At 36.3% G+C, this 24155-nt stretch overlaps 1 protein-coding gene across 1 annotated transcript; it reads left to right on the top strand.

Annotated features, from left to right (window-relative positions):
• Positions 1-430: 430 nt before the first annotated feature.
• On the top strand, positions 431-23653 carry POLR2D (RNA polymerase II subunit D). The gene is made up of 4 exons (XM_016157041.2): positions 431-554; positions 5645-5825; positions 19631-19726; positions 20729-23653. The coding sequence occupies exons 1-4, from the start codon at positions 461-463 to the stop codon at positions 20805-20807; spliced, it is 450 nt and encodes a 149-aa protein (XP_016012527.1). The 5' UTR covers positions 431-460; the 3' UTR covers positions 20808-23653.
• The last annotated feature ends 502 nt before the right edge of the window (positions 23654-24155 follow it).

The following is a 24155-nucleotide window of genomic DNA, read 5'->3' as shown; positions in this document are numbered from 1 at the left end:
GTATTATCCAAATGTTCCAACAGATGTGTTAAAGGCCTCCCAATATCACTGTCCACGTGCTCAGTAGGTTCACAATAATACACTACAAATCAATCAAAATTTTTAATGCTTAAGGCATTGGAAGAAATTCAACTGTGTTTTCGGAGTTACCTACCCATCAAGGGGAGTTCTCTGGTTTCTGTATCTCACCTGGTTCTTTCCTCCACCCTAGGATCAGGTGTCCTTACCCACACTTCACAGGGGAGGAGGCTGAGCCTCAGAAAAGCCAAGTGACTGGCCCCAGGGCGCGTGACATAGGGAGTAGCGGGGAAGAGCACGGTTTCTCCCCAGCTGGCCACAGCCTTAGCCCGCTGCAACGCTAGGCCCCGCCCACGCCACGCTAGGCCCCCGCCCACCCCGACGCTAGGCCCTTTCCCGATGAGCAGCCCGCGGCCCCGCGCTTCCGCTTCCGGCGTTCTGGATGGCCGCGCGCCTCCCTGCGATGGCGGCCGGCGGTAGCGACCTGCGGGCTGGCGACGTAGAGGAGGACGCCTCACAGCTCATCTTTCCCAAAGGTGGGGTCTGGAGCTGCCCGACGGTACCGTCATTTTGCGTAGTCACCACAGGCCTGGCGTCGCACCGGGCCTCGATTAAGGCCCGGCCGGCCCTCGGCGTCGCGGGGACAAGGGAGGAGGGCCCTGCAGACGTGGGAGGGCCGGGTCCGCCCTGGCTCGGTGCACGGAAAAAGGTGCTTGGCGCCCTCGCCGCACTGCCCTTGCGCGGTTCTTTCTCCCTGCTTCAGTAGTTTATTTTTGCGGAGAGACTGCGAAGTGCTGGAGAGATGTGTCAGAGATAAGCAAAGCCGCCACTAAAGTGGTCAGGACAGATTTTTAAGCAGTAAATACTGATATAATAGGAAAAAGCGTCCAGCATGGACTGAACTCAGCTTCCATTTGTATAGAAGTGGCTGGGCATTTTAAAGGAATAGAGAGGGATGGTGAGCGGGCCTTAGAAAGACCTGAACAATTACAAAAAGTGGTAAGGTGGGTAGGTCCATTTGAAACCCATTTGGGTGTGTCGCCTGGAGCTTAAGTTAGGTTCCTACCCTCCCTCAGCCTGCCCTCTGTTGACTGGGACGAACAGTAAAATGTTCTGGCAGCTTTCAGTTTTCACAGGCAGGCCTTTGAAAGAGCTAGGGTCATCCTAGGAATGCAGTCTTAAGGTGTTAGAAATCATGTTGGCGTTTTATTCAAGCCTTCATGGGCCAAATTTGAGGCTTGGTGGAGAAGGGAGCTCGGAGGAGCCTGGCTAGAGTTTGCTTAAGGAGAGAGCCTGTCAGATGACAGCAACTAAAAGCACATTTTCTGTCAGGGAACTTGCCCTATGCAGTGTGATATCCTTTATTTGTAATTTGTAAACTCAAAATAAGCAGAAAGTTTAAGATCTTAAAATACTGTATCTTAGAAGTACTAAAAAACAAGGTAAAGGAAACCTTAACGATGCCTTCCTATTTTAAAAATTATATCCACAGTAAAGAGTGAAACTTCACACCCTTGCATCCAGTGGAAACTACCGCGAAGAGTTTAATGCCTATCCTTCCAAACTAATTTTCCGCTTATTCATATATATATACATATACACTACTTTTTCTTTGCAAAAATGGGATTATGCTATAGAAATCACACAGCTTTTAAAAATTCTGACGGTATATTGTATAGAAATGTTCTATTTTAAAGGGCTAGATAGTACTTAATGATTGTACCATAATACAGTTTATATATTGATAGACATACAGGTTGCTTCCAGTTTTTTATTTCCTAGACTCAAATGTAAATATTTCACTGGATAGCTTCACAGAAGTTTTTGGCATAATGGAAATATACATTTGTTTCTTTTTTAAGGTGTAATAACTAAGAAGGAGATGTTTTTTTTAAATTTTGTGGTAAGTTGAGTTTGTTTTTTGTATTTGGGTTTTGTCTAGGTACTAATTTTATTTATTTATTTATTACACTCTGAAAATACTTATTTTGATAAAATCAGGTGACGTCTGGTCCACATGAAAATTTGAGTCAGGTATAATTAGATCTTAGATCCTATCAATAGATAGTGTGTCAGAGTTTTGAACATCTGTTATCTAACTTCTCAGCTAATGTAGGCATATCAACTGTTATGTATTTTAGAGTATATGTAGATCTATAGAAACAACATCCAGTGCTTAAGTACTTAAAAGATACGAAAAGCCTTCTCTGTAGGATGGAAAGGAAACAAACATAATATTAATTGCAGGACTGAAAGAATAGAGACCACTGAAAGCTTTTGAGTACTTTTAGTGGTAATTTTCACAAGCATATTTGCTCACATCGTCTTCATCTCTGTGTTATAATTAATAGCAACTCTTGAAGAAATTAAAAAGTTACCTTTTTATTTTCTAAAAAGGATTATATAATCCCAGTCACTCCCTTCCTCAACTAAAGAAGTCCCCTAAATCATTTTGTACTAGAGAGAAAAATGTACAGTATAAGAAGACTACCTGAAATTGTCACTCATCATAAAACACATACTAATGGTTGCAATTAAGAATCCTCAAGAAATTTCCTTGATAAAGCACTGGTCAAGGAATTGTTTTCCTTTTTATAGGAACAGGGATTAGTAAATTGTGGCAGTTGCTCTTAAAATACCTGCACAGAGGGAGAATAACCTGTAGATCCCCTAATCTATTTCCCTTTATATTCTAAATAAATTATGTTTTGTGTGTGTGTGTGTGTGTGTGTATGAGAGAGAGAGAGAGAGATTACCCTTAAAAAAGGTTAGCCATGAGGAGAGTTCTTGGGTCCCTCTTCTCATAGTTATAAATATATATATATATATATATTTGAAGTACCTCTTCTCTCCCCATCGATTGATTCCAAATCCTGGAAGTGCCTCCCCAGAGCTCTGTGGTAGGTTGCAGGCACCATTCTCCTAGGTCCTCCAAGACACAATTTGGCTGCCTTGACTGTTTATTGGTTGAAAAGAGTGAGAGTGATGTGTAAATAGTACTTGGGCATTGCCCTCATTGGGGAATAGAGATGAGTGGCTAGTCTCCTGATGTCCTGAGTTCCATCCTATTATATTTCACAAGTAAATTAGTTTAGTGTGGAATGGGAGGCATGTCTAACTTTTGGCAATTTTCTGGAAGCCTTAAAATCAACTGTAATAAACTCGAAAGTGAACGTTATTAGTAACTCTTGTTCAGCCTCTTAATTTCCATTTTCTAAGGCTATATGCAGCCTTAGAAAGCTGAGACTGACCCACTGTTTAGCTGTTGATGCCTCCCTTGCCCCTATGTCACTTGTTGCTCTCACTTCAGTTATTTCGGGTTATACATCCTAATAATTAATGCTTTCTCCACTCATTGCTCTGAGACAATAGTTTCTTTACCTGTACCCTACTTTAGAGGTTTGGTTGGAATTAACTCTGAGGTTCATTTTGTTCAAACTGTGCTGACCTCAGGTAGAAAATAGCTTTTGGTTGCTATTATATTCAGTAGCAGTGAGAACCTTTCAAAAAAAGTTTCCTCCTGACACGGCACTACACACACACACACACACACACACACACACACACAGTTGTAAAAGGAGAGTGAGCCTCTTGCCACCTGGCCTGAGAAATGCAAGGCATTACTCAGACGGAGGTGTCAGTGATTTCCTCAATAGTAAAAACAAACATAAATGCCAAATTGCAAGTAATTTTGTTTTTTTTCTCACTATTGCCTCTCTTCATCAATGTGGAATTAAACATGAATCCATGTTTATGAATGGTTTCTACTCTGAGGGAACTCACTGATAAGGGAAAAGCAAATTAAAACCAGCTCTAATACTTAGTATAAAGTATTAGGAACATAGGCTACTATTGGACTATGAAGGAGATACTGATTTTCCCAAGGAGATAATAACATTTTTAACAATGTTATCCTAAATCATAGGGGAAGGCTACCATATATTATGGAAAAGAGCCAAGAGTTTCTTTTCCTCTTTTAAACTTACTTTTTTAAAAGTTGCTTATAAGTATTCTTACTGGTCAAGAGGATTATTTTAAATGTATCACAGGCAAGAGATTTGCATCATGGTACATATTTGAATTAGGTTTAATCGATAAACTACCGTCAGCTGTGAAATCTAGAGGGTAGAGGCTTCTAGATGCAGACCAAATTCCTAGTACATAATAAGCAGTGACCTGGTGAATGAGTCAATAATAGATTTGTGCAGGTACAAAAATAGAACTTGGGGTATATTATTAATGTGTGTTTCCAAACACTTGGCCCTCTCCAATGTTAATAATTGTTAAAATTGAGAGTATATTCACAAATGATATATCTGATAAGGGGTTGATATGCAAAATATATAAGGAAAACATATAACTCAATAACAAGACAATAAACAAGCCTATCAAAAAATGAGCAGAAAACATGAAAAGACGTTTCTCCAAAGAAGGTACACACAGATGGCCAACAGACATGAAAAGATGATCAGCATCACTAATCAGGGAAATGCAAATCAAAACTACAATGAATTATCACCTCACACCTATCAGAATGGCTATTATAAGTCAACAAATAACTGTTGAGAAAGAATGTTGAGAAAAGGAAACCCTTGTGCACTATTGGTTGGAATGCAAATTGGTGCAGCCACTATGGAAAATAGTATGGAGGTTTCTCAAAAAACTAAAATGATCTACCATACAACCCAGCAATTCCAATTTGGGTATTTCTCTGAAGAAAACAAAAACATTAATTTGAAAAGATATATTCACCCCTGTGTTCACTGCAGCACGATTTACAATAGCCAAGGTCTGGAAGCAACCTAGGTGTCCATCAATAAATAAATAGATAAATATGTGATGTGTGTGTATATGTGCATACACACAATGGAACATTCTGCAGCAATAAAGCGAAATCTTGCCATCTGCAATAACATGGATAGATCTAGAGGGCATTTTGCTAAGTGAAATAAAGACAAATACCATTTGATTTCACTTATATGTGGAATCTAATAAACAAATGAACAAACAAAAATAGACTCAGAAACAAAGACCAAAGGGATGGTTGCCAGAGGGAAGGGGGGATGGGGGGGTGTTGAGTGAAAAGGGTAAAGGGGCATATAGGCAATATTTCAATAAGTTTGCACAGTGACCAATGATTATTAGAAATAGTGGATGATCACATTGTAAGGTATAAAAATGTTGAATTCCTATATCGTATACCTGAAACTAATATAATTAATATTGTATACCAACTATAAGTTTTTTAAAAGTCAAAAGAAATTGAGAGTATAGTATTAGTATTGTGAAAGTAAAAGATCATTAGCTTATGTGAGAGAAAAATAATTGTTATGTTCCATTTTGAAATCAGTAACTGGCCTAATTAGGATAATGATGTGTCATTATTTAATAGCATGTCTACGTCAGGTTCTTTGATGTCAGAAACTGTCTAGCCCAAATGAGCTAAATTTTAGTATCTCAAGAACTCTACTGTGACTTGTGATACACAGGTCTGGGTGAAGGTAAAGTGGGATATGAAGTCTCTGAATTTCTTCAGGGACAGAGACTTGCCATTAGTCTCAAAGGCATTTAGCAGTTGACTTATGAAGGAATATTTTCATCTGACATTTATCTTTCTCATAAATAGAGTTTGAAACAGCTGAGACACTTCTAAATTCAGAAGTTCATATGCTTCTGGAGCATCGAAAGCAGCAGAATGAAAGTGCAGAGGATGAACAGGAACTTTCTGAGGTCTTCATGAAAACTTTAAACTACACAGCCCGTTTCAGTCGTTTCAAAAACAGGGAGACCATTGCAAGTGTGCGTAGGTGAGTGCTAAAAGAAAGTTTTTATTAATTCACATTATTGGATATCTTTGGGCAGAATGCTGTTTCCTCCCTGTCCCCCCTATCTTCTATAGGATTATCGTATGTAAAATAATTTTTTTTTGGTCAGCAATTTAAAAATTTAAAAGGCCAGTTTTCTTTCTGGCTTCCTTCTCTCATACACCAAAACCCCGTTAGTTCCTTGCAAAGTAACTACTCTTAGCAGTTTGTTGTTACCCCTTCACATCTTTTCCATTCATTCATTCATTCACATATATATTTATCCCTATAAAAAAAAATGTAGCATTGTTTTGTGGATTTTTTTAAAAATAAAGTGGACTTATTTATTATTTATCGACCTGAAATGTCTTAGAGATCTTTGTAAGTTAATAAATACATTTCAAAGAAGACTGGGCAAAATGGAGTAGATGATAAAAGCTTCGTTTTTCCAACCACATGGAGGTTGAGATGGAAACATGGAACAAACAGCAAGCAGAGTTGCCTTGGATCTAGATGAACAGAAGCCCTACAGCTAGGGAGAAAAATAAGAAATCACCCTGCAATGGTTGGAGGTAGGAGGGGGTGAAGATGCGAGGCAGCCGGGTCCTGAGCAGCTGAGTGGGACAGAGGCTATGGCAGCTACAGACTCTACTTAAAGGAGACTCGTTTACGACTGAACTTTCCCAGTGACAGACTTGCTCTCTCTGAGCACCAGTGCTGTGTTGGCTGCCTGGGTGACACCAAGGACTTAAAGGGGGATGCTGAGTTGTCAAAGTGAGGGCCAGAGGCAAGACTTTTTCTCCCAGGCAGTATCCATTATTCCCTGTTGAGCCCTCTCCACTCCTAGTGTGTGGGTGCAGCACTACCATAGCACAGATGTCATCAAACTGGATGACAGAGGTTGCTCCATCCAGAGGATTCCATGAAACTCCACCTCTCCCAACTCATGATCCTACCCAATCCACAACCAGTTGTGTCCTCAGTGAGTCCTATACCATTTGCTGAGCAGCTCCAAGACTCACGCTGGTGGCAACTGACCTCAGTTTCTGGCGTGGCTTCTTGAGGCAACTGTAAGCACAGTTATCGGTGGATTGCTTGCTGAATTTAACAGGTGGTCCCAGAGGGGCAAAGGCTGGGGCTAAACTTGGCCTGCAGAAGAACCCCTCTCAGGATGGTGCTGTTGGACACCTACTACACAAAGCCAAACTAAGAAGACCAGGAGACTTAGGAGCTTTGGTTAGCACATAGAAACAGACACAGAAAGGCAGCCAAAATGGGAAGACAGAGAAGTAGAAACCATATAAAAGAACAGAACATAGATCAGGGGAAAATGGAGTTATCGATCTCACAAATGCAGAGTTCAAAACATTGGTTATAAAGATGCTCAATGAAATTATGAGAAGTGTAGATGAACTCAGAACTTTAAAAAAGAGATTGAAAACATAAAAATGGAAATGGAAATTATGAAAGGGAACCAGTCAGAAATGAAGAATACATTATCAGAGATGAAGAGTATATTAGAGGGAGTAAACAGAATGGATGAAGAAGAGGCTCGAACCACCAACATAGAGGATGGGGAAGTCAAGGACACCCAATCAGAATGTCAAGAAAAAAGAAGCCAAGACTAAAATAATAATTTCATGAGCCTACAGGACAAAGTTAAGGGTAACCACATCTGTGTCGTAGGGGTACCTGAAAAGGGAGAACAAGGAAATTGAAAATATATTTAAAGAAATAATGATGAAAAACTTACCTAACCTGGTGAAGGAAATAGACATACAACCCCAGGAAGTTCAGAGAGTCCCCCAAAAAATGAACCGAAAGAGGCCCACACCAAGATGTGTAATTAAAGTGCCAAAGGTTAAATACAAAGAGAGAACCTTAAAAGCAGCAAGAGAAAAGCAATTAATTACTTACAAAGGAGCATCCATAAGACTCCCAGCTAATTTCTCAAAAGAAACTTTGCAGGACAGAACGGCTTTGGCACAAAATATTCAAAGTGTTGAAAACTCAGGATCTACAACCAAGAATACTTTATCCAGCAAACTTATCATTTAGCGTCAAAGAACAGATAAAGAGCTTCCCAGACAAAAATAAGCTCAATAACAAAAACAAACGATCCAATAAAGAAAATGGGCAGAGGACCTGAATAGACACTTCTCCCAAGAACACATACAAATAGCCAACAAACATGAAAAGATGTTCAACATCTCAAAACCACATTGAGATGCCATCTCACACCTGTTAGAATAGCTATAATCAACAGGACAAGTAATAACAAATGTTGGAGAGCATGCAGAGTAAAAAGGAACCCTCATACACTGCTGGTATGCAAATTGGCACAGATATTATGGAAAACAATATGGAGGTTCCTCAAAAAACTAAGAATTGATCTACCATATGATCCAACAATCCCTCCACTGGGTATTTACCCCAAGGACTTATACTCATATCTGAAAAGATATTTGCGCACCGATGTTCATAGTAGCATAATTCACAGTGGCCAAGACATGAAACAACCGAAGTGTCCTACAGTAGAAGATTGGATAAAAAAGCTATGATACATATATACAATGGAATATTACTCAGCTGTAGGAAGAGATGAAATGGTACCATTTGTGACAGCATGAATGGGCCTTGAGATAATCATGCCAAGTAAAATAATCCAGACTGAAAAAGTTGAAAATCATATGATATCACTTCCTTGTGGGATATAAACCCATATATAAACAAACAGACAGGACAGAGACTCATGGACATGGATAATAGACTAGTGGTTACCAGAAGGTAGTGAGGGAGGGATGAGAAGAGAGGTAGATAGGGTAAAAGGGGTCAAATAAGTGGTGACAGAAAGAAATCTAACTATGGGAGGTGAACACAAAATGCAATATATATCAACCTTACTGTTAAGTTATATACCTGAAACTTAGGGGATTTCGTTAACCAATGTCACCATTAAAAATAAATGAGTGGAGTTTTTTTGGGAAACATGGCAGAGTGAAAGATGTCCTCAGATCTCTCCCCTTAAAACAACAAAAAGTCGAACATCTAAAACTGAACAAAAAACACCCATACTGCACACCAGCATGACTGAGCTTGGGATCTGCACATAAGAACTACCAAAGTTCAGAACCCCAGGTGTTGGGGAGTAGACTGAGAGAAATAAAGAAGCTGCCTCTCACAGCTGCCAGAGGTCCCTGCAGGAAGAGGATTGGGGAGGGAGGGGTGGAGACTTCCCTGAACAACCCTGCCTGGAAGTGCTGGAACTTCTATACAGCCGGCAGAAGGGCCCAGTCATCAGGGCAGAAAGTAGAGAAGTGGGACGGAGCTGCAGAAAAACAACATTTGTTATTACTTGTCATGTTGATTATAGCTATTCTAACAGGTGTGAGATAGTTTCTCAATGTGGTTTTGAGATGTCGAACATCTTTTCATGTTTGTTGGCTATTTGTATGTGTTCTTGGGAGAAGTGTCAATTCAGGTCCTCTACCCATTTGCAACCACGGTTGCAAAACTGAGACAGAGCCACAGCCCCCAGGTCCCGACCAAGAGGGCCCCTCCCCGCACTCCAGCCAAGACAGTCACCATAGAGCCCCAGGGGAATCGAAGCAAACACTACCAAAACTGTTTGCTAACACTGACAGGGACTGAAACTGAGAGTAGCTAGTGTGATTAAATTTCTAAAAGAAAATAAAAGAAAAATTATTTAGGCTTTACATAAAGCAAAGATCCAAGAAGTTTAGATGCCACCTACTGGAAACAAGAAAAGCACCTTCTTTGTAGCAGGCTTAAGACAGACCTTTATCTAATAAATCTTTCTTGAAAAAAAAAAAAATCAGAAAACACTTCCATTAATGCCCAGGTGGAGAAATACTCCATTAAACACCATGAACAACCAAGGTGACAAGGCATTTCAGAAAGAGAAAAATCTCCAGAAAATAGGCTTACAGACATAGAAATATACAACTTAGATGACAAAGAATTCAGGATGGTGCTTCAGAAAAAACTCAGTGAGATCCTAAATGAGTCATTGAAAAAACAACTAGATGAGCAAAGCAAATAGATTGAAATTCTCAAGAAGAACAGAATGGATCTTCAGGAGATAAAAACACACTGCAAGAGTTGAAAATGAAATAGCAAGCTTGGGAAATAGAGTCGACCAAATGAAGGAAAATGTCAGTGATATCGAAGACAGAAATCTAGAAATGCATCAGAAGGAAGAGGAGAGAAACCAAAGAATGAAAAATAATGAAAGAGAAATACAAGAACTAGCTGATACCATCAGAAGAGGAAACATAAGAATAATAGGCATTATCAAAGGCGAGTGAAAAAAGCAGGGACCAGAAAGCATTTTCAGACAAATAGTGGACGAGAATTTCCCAAATCTAAGGAATGGGCTGGAGCTTGGAATTCAAGAAGTCAACAGAACACCCAATTGTCTCAACCCAAAAAAGCCTTCACATTGCATTAGACACATTGTTTTAAAGTTATTAAAAATCAATGACAAAGATAGAATTCTCAGGGAAGCCAGGGAGAAGAAAACAGTAACTTATAAAGGAAAACCCATTAGATTATCACCAGACTTCTCAGCACAAAATTTACAAGTCAGAAAGGAATGTAATCAAATATTTAAACTATTAAGTGAAAGGAACTACCAGCCAAGAATAATGTATCCAGTTAAGCTCTCCTTTAGATATGAAGGATAAATAAAGACCTTTACAGACATGCAAAAATTGAGGGAATTCTCCACAACAAGACCTGCACTACAGGAAATACTGAAAGTGGTCAGCTCACCTAAAACCAAATAACAAGAACAAAAAAATACACATTTAGGAGTAAAGTGACAGTCCAGGAAATAGAAGCAGAGGAATGCAATTCTTACTAAGAAGAGGGCATTACAAGGTTAGATAATAATAAGAGATTTGGCATAGCAAGATAATAATGAACATTCAGCATACATAGGGACAAATTGAAACAACAATGACTGGAAAGGGGATGATTCAAAGATCCAAATTTGCAAAGGGGAATGGAGATAAGGCACACGCAGAAGAAAATGCATGACTGTATGTGTATGTGTGTGTGTCTGTGTGTATATATATGTATATATGTATATGTATATATGTATATATATATAATTATCCCTTTCATATTCGTAATGGTAACCACATACCAAATATTCAGAGCTGAAGTAAATAAAATAAAACAAGAAGAACTAGAGGCAAAAACCAAAAAAGTCAACCAAAATAAAGACAACAGAAATGCAAGGACAAGGAAGCAATGGCAACACCAAGCTACCAGAAAGCAAAAGATAAAATAGCTATAAGACCTCATATTTCAATAATTACCCTAAATGTAAATGGACTGAACTCACCAATAAAAAGGCAAAGAGTTGCAGAACGGATCAAAAACAAAACCCAACCAAATGCTGCCTCCAGGAGACACATCTCAGTTCCAAAGACAAATATAGACTCAAAGAGAAAGGATGGAAAATGATATTTCAAGCGAATGGCATTTAGAGAAAAGCAGAAGTAATGGTACTAATGTCAGATGAAATAGACTTCAAAATAAGAAAAGTAAAGATACTGAGGGACACTTCATAATGATAAAGGGACTCATACACTAGCAATACATAACACTTATTAATATCTATGCTCTCAAACAGGGAGCCCTAAAATATGTAAAGCAATTACTAACAGAACTAAAAGAGAAAACAGACCGAAACACTGTCGTTGTAGGGGACCTAATTACTGGACTGTCAAATATGGACAAATCATCCAAACTGAAAATCAATAAGGAAATACCATCCTTAATGACATATTAGACCAACTGGACATAATGACATTTACAGAGCCTTCCATTCCAAAACAGCTGCTTATACATTCTTCTCTAGTGCACATGGAACATTTTCAAGAATCAACCACATACTAGGACACAGATAGAGTCTCAGCAAGTATAAGAGGGTTGAAATCATACTAACCATATTCTCTAATCATAATGCTTTGAAACTAGAGATCAACTGCAAAAGGAAGTCAGGAAGAACCACAAATAACATGCTACTGCAGAATAATTGGGTCAGGGGAGAAATGAAAAGAGAGATCATGATATACATAGAAACGAATGATAATGATAATACGACATATCAGAATTTTTGGGACTTGGCAAAAGTAGTCATAAGAGGAAAGTTCTTATCATTACCGGGCTATCTCCAAAAACAAGAACAAGCCCAAACAAACAACCTAACACTTCATCCTAAAAGAAAAAAACATAAACTAGAAAAGGAAAAACAAACAAGGCCCAAAGTCAGCAAACAGAAAAAAATAATCAAAATTAGAGCAAAAATAAATGAAATTGAAAACAAACAAAAAATGGAAAAAATAAATACAATAAAGAGCTGGTTCTTTGAGAAGGTTAATAAAATTGACAAACCCATGGCTAGACACACTAAAGAAAAAAGAGAAAGGACACATAAACAAAATCAGGGATGAAAGAGGGGAAAGTATGACTGACATCGCAGAAATACAAAGGATCATACAAGAATACTATGAAAAAGTATATAATAACAACCTTACAAACCTAGAAGAAGTGGATTAGTACTTAGAAAAATACAGCCTTCATAGACTGCACCAAGAAGATCTGGAAAATCTAAATACACTGATCAGCAGTTTGGAAATTGAAACAATCATCAAAACCCTACCAAAAAGCAAAAAGTAAAAGTCCAGGACCAGATGACCAAATTAAAAAATAAGAATCATGTGATCATATCAATAGATGCAGAAAAAGCCTTCAACAAGATACAGCACCCACTGATGATAAAATCACTTAAAATCAGCATTCAAGGAAATTACCTTAACATAGTAAAGGCCATCAATGACAAACCCTCAGCCAACATTATACTTAATGGTGAAAAACTGAAAACCTTCTCTCTAACATCAGGAACAAGGCAAGGCTGTCCACTATCGCCACTGTTATTCAATATACCATTGGAGGTCCTTGCAAGTGCAGTCAGACAAGAGAAAGATATAAAAGGCATCCAAATAAGAAACGAAGAAGTCATACTGTCACTATTTGCAGATGACATGATTCTCTATATAGAAAACTCTAAATAGACTCCGCAAGAACACTACTAGAAACAATAAGCAAATACAGTAAAGTTTCTGGATTCAAAATCAACGTTCAAAAATCCATAGCGTCCCTACACTCTAACAAAGAAGTGTCAAAATAAGAAGTGGAAAAAATAATTCCTTTTGTGATTGCAACAAAAAGAATCAAATACCTAGGAATAAATCGAATGAACCATGTGAGGGACCTGTATAATGAAAACTACAATACCCTTAAAAGAAATTGAAGAAGATAAAAAGAATGGATTGGAAGAATCAGTTAAAATGACCATATTACCTAAAGCATTATTAAGATTTAATACAATCCCCATCAAAATCCCATCAGCGTTTTTTAAAGAAATAGAACAAAAAAAATCGTCAGATTTGTATGGAAGCACAAAAGACCCCAAATTGCCAGAGCCATCCTGAGAAAAAAGAATGAGGCTAGAGGCATCACTCTGCCAACTTTAAATTATACTAAAAAGCAATAGTAATCAAAACGACATGGTATTGGCAGCAAAACAGACCCATGGACCCGTGGAACAGAATCAAGAGTCCAGAAGTAAACTCACATTTATATGGACAAGTAACTTTCCAAAAAAAAAAAAAAAAAGCCAAAACATACAGTGGAGAAAGGAAAGCCTCTTCAATAAATGCTGTTGGGAAACTGGAAGGCCACCTGCAAAAGAATGAAACTAGACTGTTGTCTATCACCACACACCAAAATTAACTGAAAATGGATTAAAGACCTGAATATAAGACCAGAATCAATAAAATGCATAGAAGGAAACATAAGAACTAAACTTAAGGACCTTGGACTTAAAGAGGATTATATGAATTTGACCTCAAAGGTAAGAGAAGTAAATGAAAAAATGAATGGGATCACATCAAACAAAAGCTTCTGCTCAGCAAAAGAAACCGTCGCAAGGTAAAGAGACAACCATCCGAATGGGAAAATATATTTGCAAGCAATGCTTCAGATAAGGGCCTAGTATTCAAAATATACAAAGAATTCATACGACTCAGTAACAACGAAAAAACAAACGACCCAATACAAAAATGAGCAGAGGATCTGAACAGACACTTCTCCCTAGAGGACATACAAATGGCCAACAAATATATGAAAAGACGCTCAACCTTGCTAGCTATTAGGGAAATGCAAATCAAAACCACAATGAGATACCATCTTACACCTGTTAGAATAGTTATAATCAACAGGACATGTAATAACAAATCTTGTAGATGATGTGGAGAAAAAGGAACCCTCATACACTGCTAATGGGACTGCAAATTTGTGCAGCCACTATGGAAAACAGTATGAAGTTTCCTCAAAAAGCTAAGAATTGAGCTACCATATGATCCAGCTATCCCTCTAGTGGGTATTTACTCCAAGGACTTAAAGAAATATGCAAAAAATGATTTGCACAGCAATGTTTAAAGCAGCGTTATTCACAGTGGCTGGGACATGGAAGCAACCAAAGTGTCCTAAGATAGATGATTGGCTAAAGAAGCCGTGGTATATATATATATATATACACAATGGAATATTACTCAGCTGTAAGAAGAGATGAAATACTGCCATTTGTGACAACATAGTTGGACCTCGAGGTAATCATGCTAAGTAAAATAAGCCAGACAGAAGATGTTGAAAACCACATGCTATCACTTATACGTGGGATATAAACCTAAAAGCACCAAATGAAGAGGACAAACAAACAGAGATTCAGGAACATGGAGAATGGACTAGTGGTTTACCAGAGGGTAAAGGGTGGGGGAGGAGGTGAGAAGTAGACAGGATAAAGGAAGTCAAATATAGGGGTTAAGGGTAGTGTGGAGTGGGCTAAGGGGATCAAATATATGGTAGCTGAAGGAAATTTGATTTGGGGTGGTAATTACACAATAGAATATATAGATGTCAAATTATAATGTGCAATTGATCATTACATAATTATTAACCAATAATACCTTAATTAAAAAAAAAAACTTTTTAAATAAGTCCCTCCAACATTTCCTGTAAAAATAAATAAATAATTAAAATCAATGAATGAATGCATGAATGAAGAATGGAATAACTAATCTATCAATAAGTACCTCAAGTGGAAAATAAGTGCTCTAACCAAAATGAATAAGAAAACAAGACCCTTAAATATGCTGCCTTCAATAGACTCACTTCAGATTAAAAGACACACACACAGACTAAAAGGAAAGGGATGGAAAAAGGTATTGCGTTGATGGGCCTGGAGGGTGTTGCACTGAATGAAATGAGTTGGATAGAGAAAGACAAATACCGCATAATTTCACATACATTTGGAATTTAAAGAACAAAATAACAACAACAAAAATGGAAGCAGACTTATAGATACAGAGAATATTTTGAGGGCTACTAGACCAAATGAAAGGTTAGGAGTACGGTGGAGAAGGGCAAAGGATTAAGAAGTACAAATGGATAGATACAAAATAGTCATGGAGATAGAAAGTGTGGCATAACGAAAATAGTCAACAGTGTTGTAAAAATATGTAAGGGGGAAGAAGGGTACTAGATTTAGTGGGGTGATCATTTTGTGAGTTGTGTGATCTCTGATCACTATGCCGTACATCTGAAACTAATATATTATTGTATGCCAACTATAATTTTAAAAAACCATTGAATTGTACAATGTAAATAAGAGCAGCTAATTGTTTATTATATTGTGATAAAGCTGGGGGTAAAATATGCATAAATCAAGCATTCTGGATCTTTATTTTACCTTTCAAAATCAAAAGGTGACTAGCTTTTAGCATATTTTTCTAAGACGTTGCTTCTCAAACTGGATTGGATGTACCTTGGGAAACCATGACGTGCTGGGGGCATAGAGAAGGCCACAGCAAAAACAGCACGTCTTCCTGAGTATTAATTTTACTTGATGGTAGGTGATTTAAAACTTTTCTACATTAAAGCAAATCGATACCAGCATATTATGGAATAAAACAAAAAATATATATGAATTCTTGAATTAAATTATGAGACTTAAAACCTTGCAGTTGCAGAAAGTCATCTGAGTCCCCAAGTCTTCTAGGGGTACTTGTTTGCTCTACTTTGGTGAAAATGTTTGAGAAGTACTGTCCTACGGAAAAGCAAATGTTCTTCAGAGAACTATTTATTATAGCCAAAGGTAAAAGAACAACCTGAACATTCAACAGTAATTAAATACATTGTAGTGAATCCATTTGATAAGCTACTATAGTATAATTAAAATCTGTGATAGAAAATAAAATTGAAAGATGTTCACATATGTTAAATATGAAGAAAATGATGATAAAACTATATATGAGTATAGTGTCTGTTCTGACAAGTTTGTATGTATGCATAAGAAAATAATGGAAGGAACTATGCAGAGCTTCCATACAAAACTGTAAACTATTGGGCTTAAAAGATGACTTGAATAAATGAAGGTACAATTACACATTCTTGAATGAAAGGTCTTTATATTGTAAAAATGTCAGTTTGCCTCAAATTAATGTATACATTTATTGCCATTCTAAATCCTCAAGGGAATGGGGAGCTGAATAAAATTATCTTAAATTTGTAAGACTTGTCAGAAAGAAAATTTTTAAAGGAAAATGAGGAATTTGCCCTATAAGATGTTAAAATATATTAAAAAGTGACAGTAATTAAAATAGGGACACTTTGGCATGAGAATAGACAGATCACTGGAACAGAATAGAAAATTCAGGAACAGATTCAAAAACAAATTTATATAATTTTATGTGAGTAATATATAGTAAAGCTGGCACTGTAAGTTAGTAGGGAAATATTTTAAAACAAAGTTGGAACTCTATATGTTATACCAAAATAAATTCCTAAGAAATTAAGGATTTAAATACAAACTATGATGCATAAAAGTGCTGTGATAGCATGAGTGAATATGTATATTATCTTGACCATGGTTAGCAAGACTTTAAATGTAGGGAAACTTGCTTGACTACTTGAATGTAAGCTTTGTGAAGGCAGGGACTTAGTCATATTCATCACTGTGTCAGTCTCATTGTAGGCACTAAATAATTAGTTGAATAAGTAAATGAATTTGTATAAATATCTTTAAACTTTCTTATATTAAATAAAATGCCATATGTAAAATGTAAATATGAATAAACTTGGAAAGGATTAATATCCTTAGATAACACCCAGTTTATAAAAATGGACATAGTCTCTAATGGCTTGATATATATCAGAACTTCAAATGGCTATTAATTTATATGAAATAATATTCATCTTCAAGGAAGTCAAAGAAATGGTAAAATAGCTAAGTAGATTTTAAAAGATACAAAAGAATGGGAAACTTTAGTGTAACAAGTAGGGGAAATGGGCACCGTCATTTATTGCTGGTGGAACTATATATTGCTAAAGCCATTTTTTAATTATTTTTAAAGTTGTTTATTAGATGCCTTTTTCCTTTTAATTTAAAACTTACTTAGCATGAATAGTTACCTTACTTTTAAATTTCATTTGCACCAAATTCAAAAATATGCAATTTGATTTGATTTATTACTGGGTAAAATTTTCCTCTATAATAGAGGAAACTGGGCTGGATTCACCCAAATGTACACTGGTTGTTGGGAAAAGCTGCTGAGCTGAAGTGTGTCTGCATGGAATCTGACATTGGATAGGTATGTATGGTGGCCAAAACTAATCCACCCAAAAATATCGTCCATCTGAACCCTACACTGATTCTTCATGTTCTAGTAGTAACAAAAAAGTGCTAGTGCTCAAAATATAAAAATAATGAACTTCTTTCAAAGACCAAAGTGAAAATTTAGCAGGACCTTTTTAAGTTAATGGCAAATAACATTGTTATATTTCTTAATTAAAACATCTCTTTTATTTGTCTTTTATTTCTTTGGCCTCAATGTTACTCATGGCAAAAAATATATAATTTTATAAAAATTGTATAAATAAAACTCATGAAAATTATATGCATGGCTTAAATTTTACAATTACTTTAAAATACTCCCAAATAAAACATTCAGAGATTTCCTTGGAAATAACAGATAACAGAATGACCTCTTAATTTTACATCTCATTTAAAGACACTTTGAACAATGTCACCACTATTACTTTATTAGCGCTACTCTAAGTAACTGAATTACTATAATTAGTTTTCCATTGATCTATCTAGCAATCTTGCTGAATTTATAGTTTCCATAGTTGTATGTATATGTGCTTGTATATGTGTTGGGAGGTTTGTATGGATCCACCTAACAGTTTTCTACGTAAAAGATCATGTCATTTGTGAATAAAAGCAACTTCTTCCTTCTCAGTCTGGATGCATTTTATTTCTTTTTTGATAAAGCCATTTTAGGGCACTATCTCAAAAGCCTTTCCAACAGTCACCTCTTTTGGGTAATTCTGCTTCCAGGAATTTGTTTTTAGAACACAGGTATGGATCAAGTGGACAAAGAAGTATGCATTTATAATGATGTTCAAAAAGCATTATTTAAAATGGTGAATAATTAGAAACACTGAAATGTTTAGCAACAGGAAATTTGATATATAAATTATGGCACAAACTTTCAGTGGAATGTGCTGTTCAAGATAGGGTAATGTGTGTATAACATGTAAAACAGCTACTGGATTGTGGAGTGAAAAAAAGCCAGTTACAGAATAATATTATGATTCTTTTTGTTTTAAAAATGTTAATATAAAGAGAGGAGAGAAGGGGATCTCCATGAAAATGTTAATACTGGTTATTTCTGGATAGGATTTCAGGTTATTGTCACCTTATTGATATTTTTTGGTATTGTTTCTAAATGAACATGTGTTTATTTTATAAGAGTCCTTCCACATACATATGTTACATTATGACCCTCTTCCCATGTAACTAGGTTTGCTGTATTTTCTTTACAAAATGAAAATAGCTTTATTAAGTGACAAAGAGATACAAAGCAGAATTGGTAAGTTTATATTCTAAAACATAGAAAAATGTTTGGAATGGTATACTAAGATGGTAATGTTGATTTTGTTTAGGTGGTAATATGGGTAGCTTTTTTTCTGTATTTTTGTGCATTAACTAATGTGCTTATAATAGGGTGATAAGCGGAGTTAGTGTTTTGTTTCTGAATAGATAATTAAGGTCCTCTCTGAAACCACATTTATCATAAATGAGCTCTATTTTAAGAAGTAGAATGAAAATCCAAGTTACGATTTGTATCGATAGTGTTCTTTTATGCAGTTTGAACTAGAAATACATTTAAAATAAGATGCAGTTTACACTGTATAAAGTAAGGTATGCTTGTATTTATTTATTGATTGATAAATTTAAAAGAATTTCCTCCAAGTCAAATACCCAATATATTGGGACATCTAACATCATGTGTTTGACATAAAATTAATAGCAAAGGAAACAAGAAAGAGTGGCAGGAAGAGTAAAGAGCAACAAAATAAATTCCTAAGGGAAATGTTGTATAGTCCTTGAGGCATATGGTGATTTTTCAAAAGTTACATTAAGGGTTCTGTGCCTGAATGTGCTCTCTTCACTTACTTTGTCTCTGCCTGATTTCGTTGTAACTTCCCATTCCACAACTGATTTGAAAGTGAGATTTTGCAGCCACCCTAACTAACTATAATAGATTGTTTAAGTGCTTTACTTTATCTCATTGCTACATTTAATTCCCTTTTTCTAGTCACTTTTTGATTTTTTTTTTGTTCTGTTTTGATTTCTTCCATACAATCAGCTTGTTGCTTCAGAAGAAGCTTCATAAATTTGAGTTGGCCTGTTTGGCCAACCTTTGCCCAGAGACTGCTGAGGAATCCAAGGCTCTGATCCCAAGGTTAGTACCAGTTATGTTAAGTTCTGTATGTATTGGATATATTCCTACAAGTAGAATTATTGTGTCTAAAAGATGTACGCATTTGAAATCTGGGTAGATAGCAACATTGAATGAGAGTGCCTTTTTTGACAGTGTGTGAATGAAGGTTCAGTAGCACAGCAACTGTTAGCAAAAATGGGGAGCAGCAGAAATTCTTATATATTGATGGTAGGGGTGCAAATTAATACAGTCACTTTGGAGAGCAATTTGGCTACGTCTAGTAAAGTTAAAGATGACTATACCCCATGACCTAAAGATCCGTTCTGGATACATGTCCTAAGAGCCACTCATATAATTTAAAAGGCAACATGTATTTCAGTGTTCATTGCTGCTTTGTTAGTGATAACAGAAACTGACAACAGTTTGTCAGTCAACAGAGACTGAATAAATAAATAATTATATGAACATCGGTGTTTATTATTTAGCAGTGAAAAAAATTAATGGACTAGAATGACATGGAATAATGTTAATAAATACTGAAATGAATTTTGAGCAAAAAAATTACAGAAAGATACATACCACAGTGTGATGTCATTTTTTACATTGCTCCATATTGCTTTTAGATATATATACATACAGTAAGCATAAAAATATGTATAGGAATGATAAATACCCAATTTCAGATTATGGTTACTTTTAGTGAAGGGAGGAGAAGTTATTGGGATGAGGGTGTATGCACAGAGTTATTAGTTTGTTCTTGTTATGTTTATTAAAGAAATCTAAATCAAGTAGGGATAACTATTAGGGTTAACTTATTTTCTATACCTTTTATATGTTTAAAATACTTATAATGTTTTTAAACAGAAAGTCAGGAAAATACAGTTGAAAGGTAAGCGTGTCAGTTTTTAGGAGTAAATGGAGAGGTGGGCAAGTGGTGTTCAAATATCAGCATATCTTAAAGAAGAGTGTAGGGAACATTGTCAGACGCTCAAACACTCATTTCTTTTCGTTTTCTTTTCATAGCCTGGAGGGGCGGTTTGAAGATGAGGAGCTACAGCAGATTCTTGATGATATCCAGACCAAGCGCAGCTTTCAATATTAATCTCCTAACATTACTCTGCTGCTAAGAGAACCACATCTCCAGCAGAGAACCACTGTCCTCCAGGATCTGGGGCTGACTTGAACAGAAATTCCGTTGCAGAAGACATTTTGTCTTCTCTTGGATACAACAACCCAGTTTGGTCTTGGTTTAGGTTATTATTTCAAACTTAACTGTTGGACCATGATGACCATGTAATTTTGGAGAGGGCTCGCAGGGGCTACCTGTTGCTTCCTGAGCTTGCCTTTAGAAAGGATGAGATGGGGTGATGTGCATATAAGCTACGCCGTTAACTACCTCAGACCATGGTTCAAAAATACTTTAAAAATACTTTAACAGCTAAACATTCTAGCTTTGATTTTTCTGAAAGGAAGTATGCCTGTTTTTATCACAATTTGAAGATTTTTCTTTGGAGCACTTATTGGCTGCAGATGAATTTATGATCCAAGGAAAAGTTTGAGGAAAGACAAAGTTGGCTTTAAAAGTCAAGATAGCTTTATAAGGCTGCTGACTAAGGCAAAAATAAAATATTCTTGTCTTTATAAATTCTTTTAGTTTCTCATATGACATGGTTTCTCAGTCACCAAAATTCTTGATCAGTATTTAAAGGAAATGATAATTATTCCTCAGTTTTAAAAATTGAAGAAAATAATCTTTTCATCCTTGGGCTCATCAGGGTTCTCAGTTGTGAAATGTGGATTATAATAGTATCTATTCCATAGATATTTTGAGAAAATCACATGAGAAAATGATTAAAAACAACCTATTGGTGTCTGGCATATATTATGTCCCAATAAATGTTAGATATTATTATGCTCAGTAGATGAGCAAGTATACATAGGTAATAAATCAGCTTGCTTCATAGAAATTAGTGCAAGAATTTGGTAGCATATCAACTGGTATTGGTATGAGACAAAACAAAAATTGCTTACTCTTTAAGTCAGCAGAATTCTTTTAGGAAAGGTAGTTACATGTGCAGGTTGGCACCGAGCAGTAGAATAGAATAGACATGGAAGACAGACCTGAGTTGTAATCTAAGTGTGTGTGCTGTCTGGCAAGAGCAGTGCAGTGCCACCATCTTCACTGGTGTGCCTGCCTACCTGTATGCCAGAAGTCTGAGCTATATGAGAGTGTGGAAGTATGTAAAGAACCTGGCATGCAATTAGGCACAAATAAATGATAGTAAGATGATTAGAAGCAGATTTTTTAAAATAACATATACTAGGGAATTACTTGTAAAAGCAACCTCATGTTCTGTTCTGGATCCAAAGCCTAGTGAACACATTCTGCTGGATAGCAGCTCACTGTTTAGTCATCAGGAGACCCTGCAAAATCTTTAATCACCTGTGAAATATTATTTGTCTCGTTTCCCTTTGCATGGCATTTAATAGGTACTTATTAGTAAATGAGTTAAAACACTTGCAGAAGGGTCAATGTAGAGCAGCAAGGAAAGCAAGACTACCTGAAATATAAAATTGAAGGAGGGGGTTCAATGAGAGGGTTGAGATGGTAGAGAAACAACCCAGAAGACACCAGGGAATTTAGAAAAGACAAGGCAAAGCTGTCCAACAGAACTTTCTGTAAGGAAGAAATAGTCTGTATCTGGACAGTTCAATATGGTAGCTGCTAGCCAGCCACATGTAGGTATCGAGCACTTGAGGCTAGTAGGACTGAGAAACTGAATTTTAAATTTTATTTTTAATTAGTCAAATGTACCTAGTAGCTACTATATTGGACAGCACATCTCTTAGTTCCCAAGACAAATGTCCTGCAGGCCATCGAAATCTAAGAGGATTTCAGCAAGATTAACAACATTCACAAGAGCAGCAGTAATAATTGGGGACCTGTAATCCAAATTTGGTCCCCAAATTTCTGAAGTCTGAAATATATCATTTTCTATACATCATTGAGTCTAATTTTTCTAATACAAGTTCTGTTTTTAAAAATCTGCCTCTTCTCTGCTGATGCTCATAGACAAAATTATGAAACCTATTTTAAGAAAACATCTGGAAATAGTGAAAAGGTAAATACTTCATCTTTTGATAAGAACCATGCTTAATTTTGACTTTTCTGTAGGCTGGTAACTTTTATGTTGAATTAAAAAACCCAAGATTTATCATCTTTTAAGGCTTCAATATTCATATTTTGTAATTCCAATAAATGTGGTCCAGGCAAAGGATATTACCAGATTAACAGACTGATGTCCTTTTAAATTCAGACTAGCCTCTATCTCCTGAGCCATATCAACACCAGTCTGTGGCCACACATCCTAAATATATTGTCCTTATTAATAAAGAACTTAATAGTTCTCCATCCTCAAAGCAACTGAAGTTGTGAGATATTTGGAAAACAATACTTTCTAAACAGTGATGGAAGAAATAAAGATGGAAGGACTCAATTATGTAAAAATTAACTGTAGAATCGCTGAAAGCAATCAACAGCCTGATAGAATTTATAGCAGAGAGCACAGGCAATAGGTGTGTTAAATGTTATATAAAGAACTTTCAAAAATATTAAGACCCCAATTTAAAAACTGTCAAAGGATACAGACATAAATTACATCCAGTTACCAAGTTAATGGGTAAAAGTCGACCATAGTTTTCAAAGATTTAAAATGGGGTGATATTTTTCTTATAAAAATTGTACAAAAAATAATGAGCGTGTTGCCATTTAAGGGGCAATTTCTTTGTGTCTGGTGCTGTTCTGTACATATGAGGATACAAAAACAAATCTGAATGTGAGCTGTCAAGGGTCCACCTTTTACTGAGAGGACAGCCCTTCAAGTTCCTGGCTTTATTTAGGGGCTAAGCCTCAGTGGGACAAATAAAGCATACTTCTTGTTTACCATGTTAACTGTTTCTTTTTCCAGTTTTCCAGTGGAGTTGAGCAAGTATTGCCTTGCCTTTGTCTTCCTTGTACTATTTTAGATGTTTTTAGAAGTTGCCCTTAAATTTTAACACTCAATTGTCTTAATGAAGTCTTACCCTCTTAAGTAATGCAAAGGACCATACATAGTATGCTTTAATTCTAATCAGATGTCATTCCCCCAAATCTCCCCGCCTTTCTTGCTATTTTTATCCAGGACTTTAGTTCAACCCTCTTTTAATTACCCTCAACAAACACATAAACATGTTAGTTGTTTTATAGTCAATGCATAGATTTACCCACATTTTTACCAACTTATTTGCTCCATGTTGCTGTCTGCACCCCTCTGTTCAGGATTCACCTTTCCTGAGTTCAGTTTTCTTTTTCACAAAGATCTTCCTTTGGTAGTTTTTTTAATCGAGGTGTGAGGGGAAACATTTTAGCCTTTCTTTGGCCAAATATGTGTTTCTCCCTCATTTTGAAGAG

This window comes from Rousettus aegyptiacus, unplaced genomic scaffold (assembly GCF_014176215.1).
Source record: "Rousettus aegyptiacus isolate mRouAeg1 unplaced genomic scaffold, mRouAeg1.p scaffold_m13_p_2, whole genome shotgun sequence".
In the NCBI taxonomy this organism is placed as follows: domain Eukaryota; kingdom Metazoa; phylum Chordata; class Mammalia; order Chiroptera; family Pteropodidae; genus Rousettus; species Rousettus aegyptiacus.
The sequence above is the reverse complement of the archived record's forward strand: the minus strand, read 5'-3'. Positions and strand labels throughout refer to the sequence as shown.

What these genes read in the sequence shown, in the direction of transcription:
- POLR2D (XM_016157041.2), top strand. Translation starts at nt 461, where the DNA reads ATGGCCGCGCGCCTCCCTGCGATGGCGGCCGGCGGTAGCGACCTGCGG. An exon ending in ACAGCTCATCTTTCCCAAAG is followed by an intron (nt 555 to 5,644) that starts GTGGGGTCTGGA and finishes TCTCATAAATAG; the next exon opens with AGTTTGAAACAGCTGAGACA. An exon ending in TCCAAGGCTCTGATCCCAAG is followed by an intron (nt 19,727 to 20,728) that starts GTTAGTACCAGT and finishes TTCTTTTCATAG; the next exon opens with CCTGGAGGGGCGGTTTGAAG.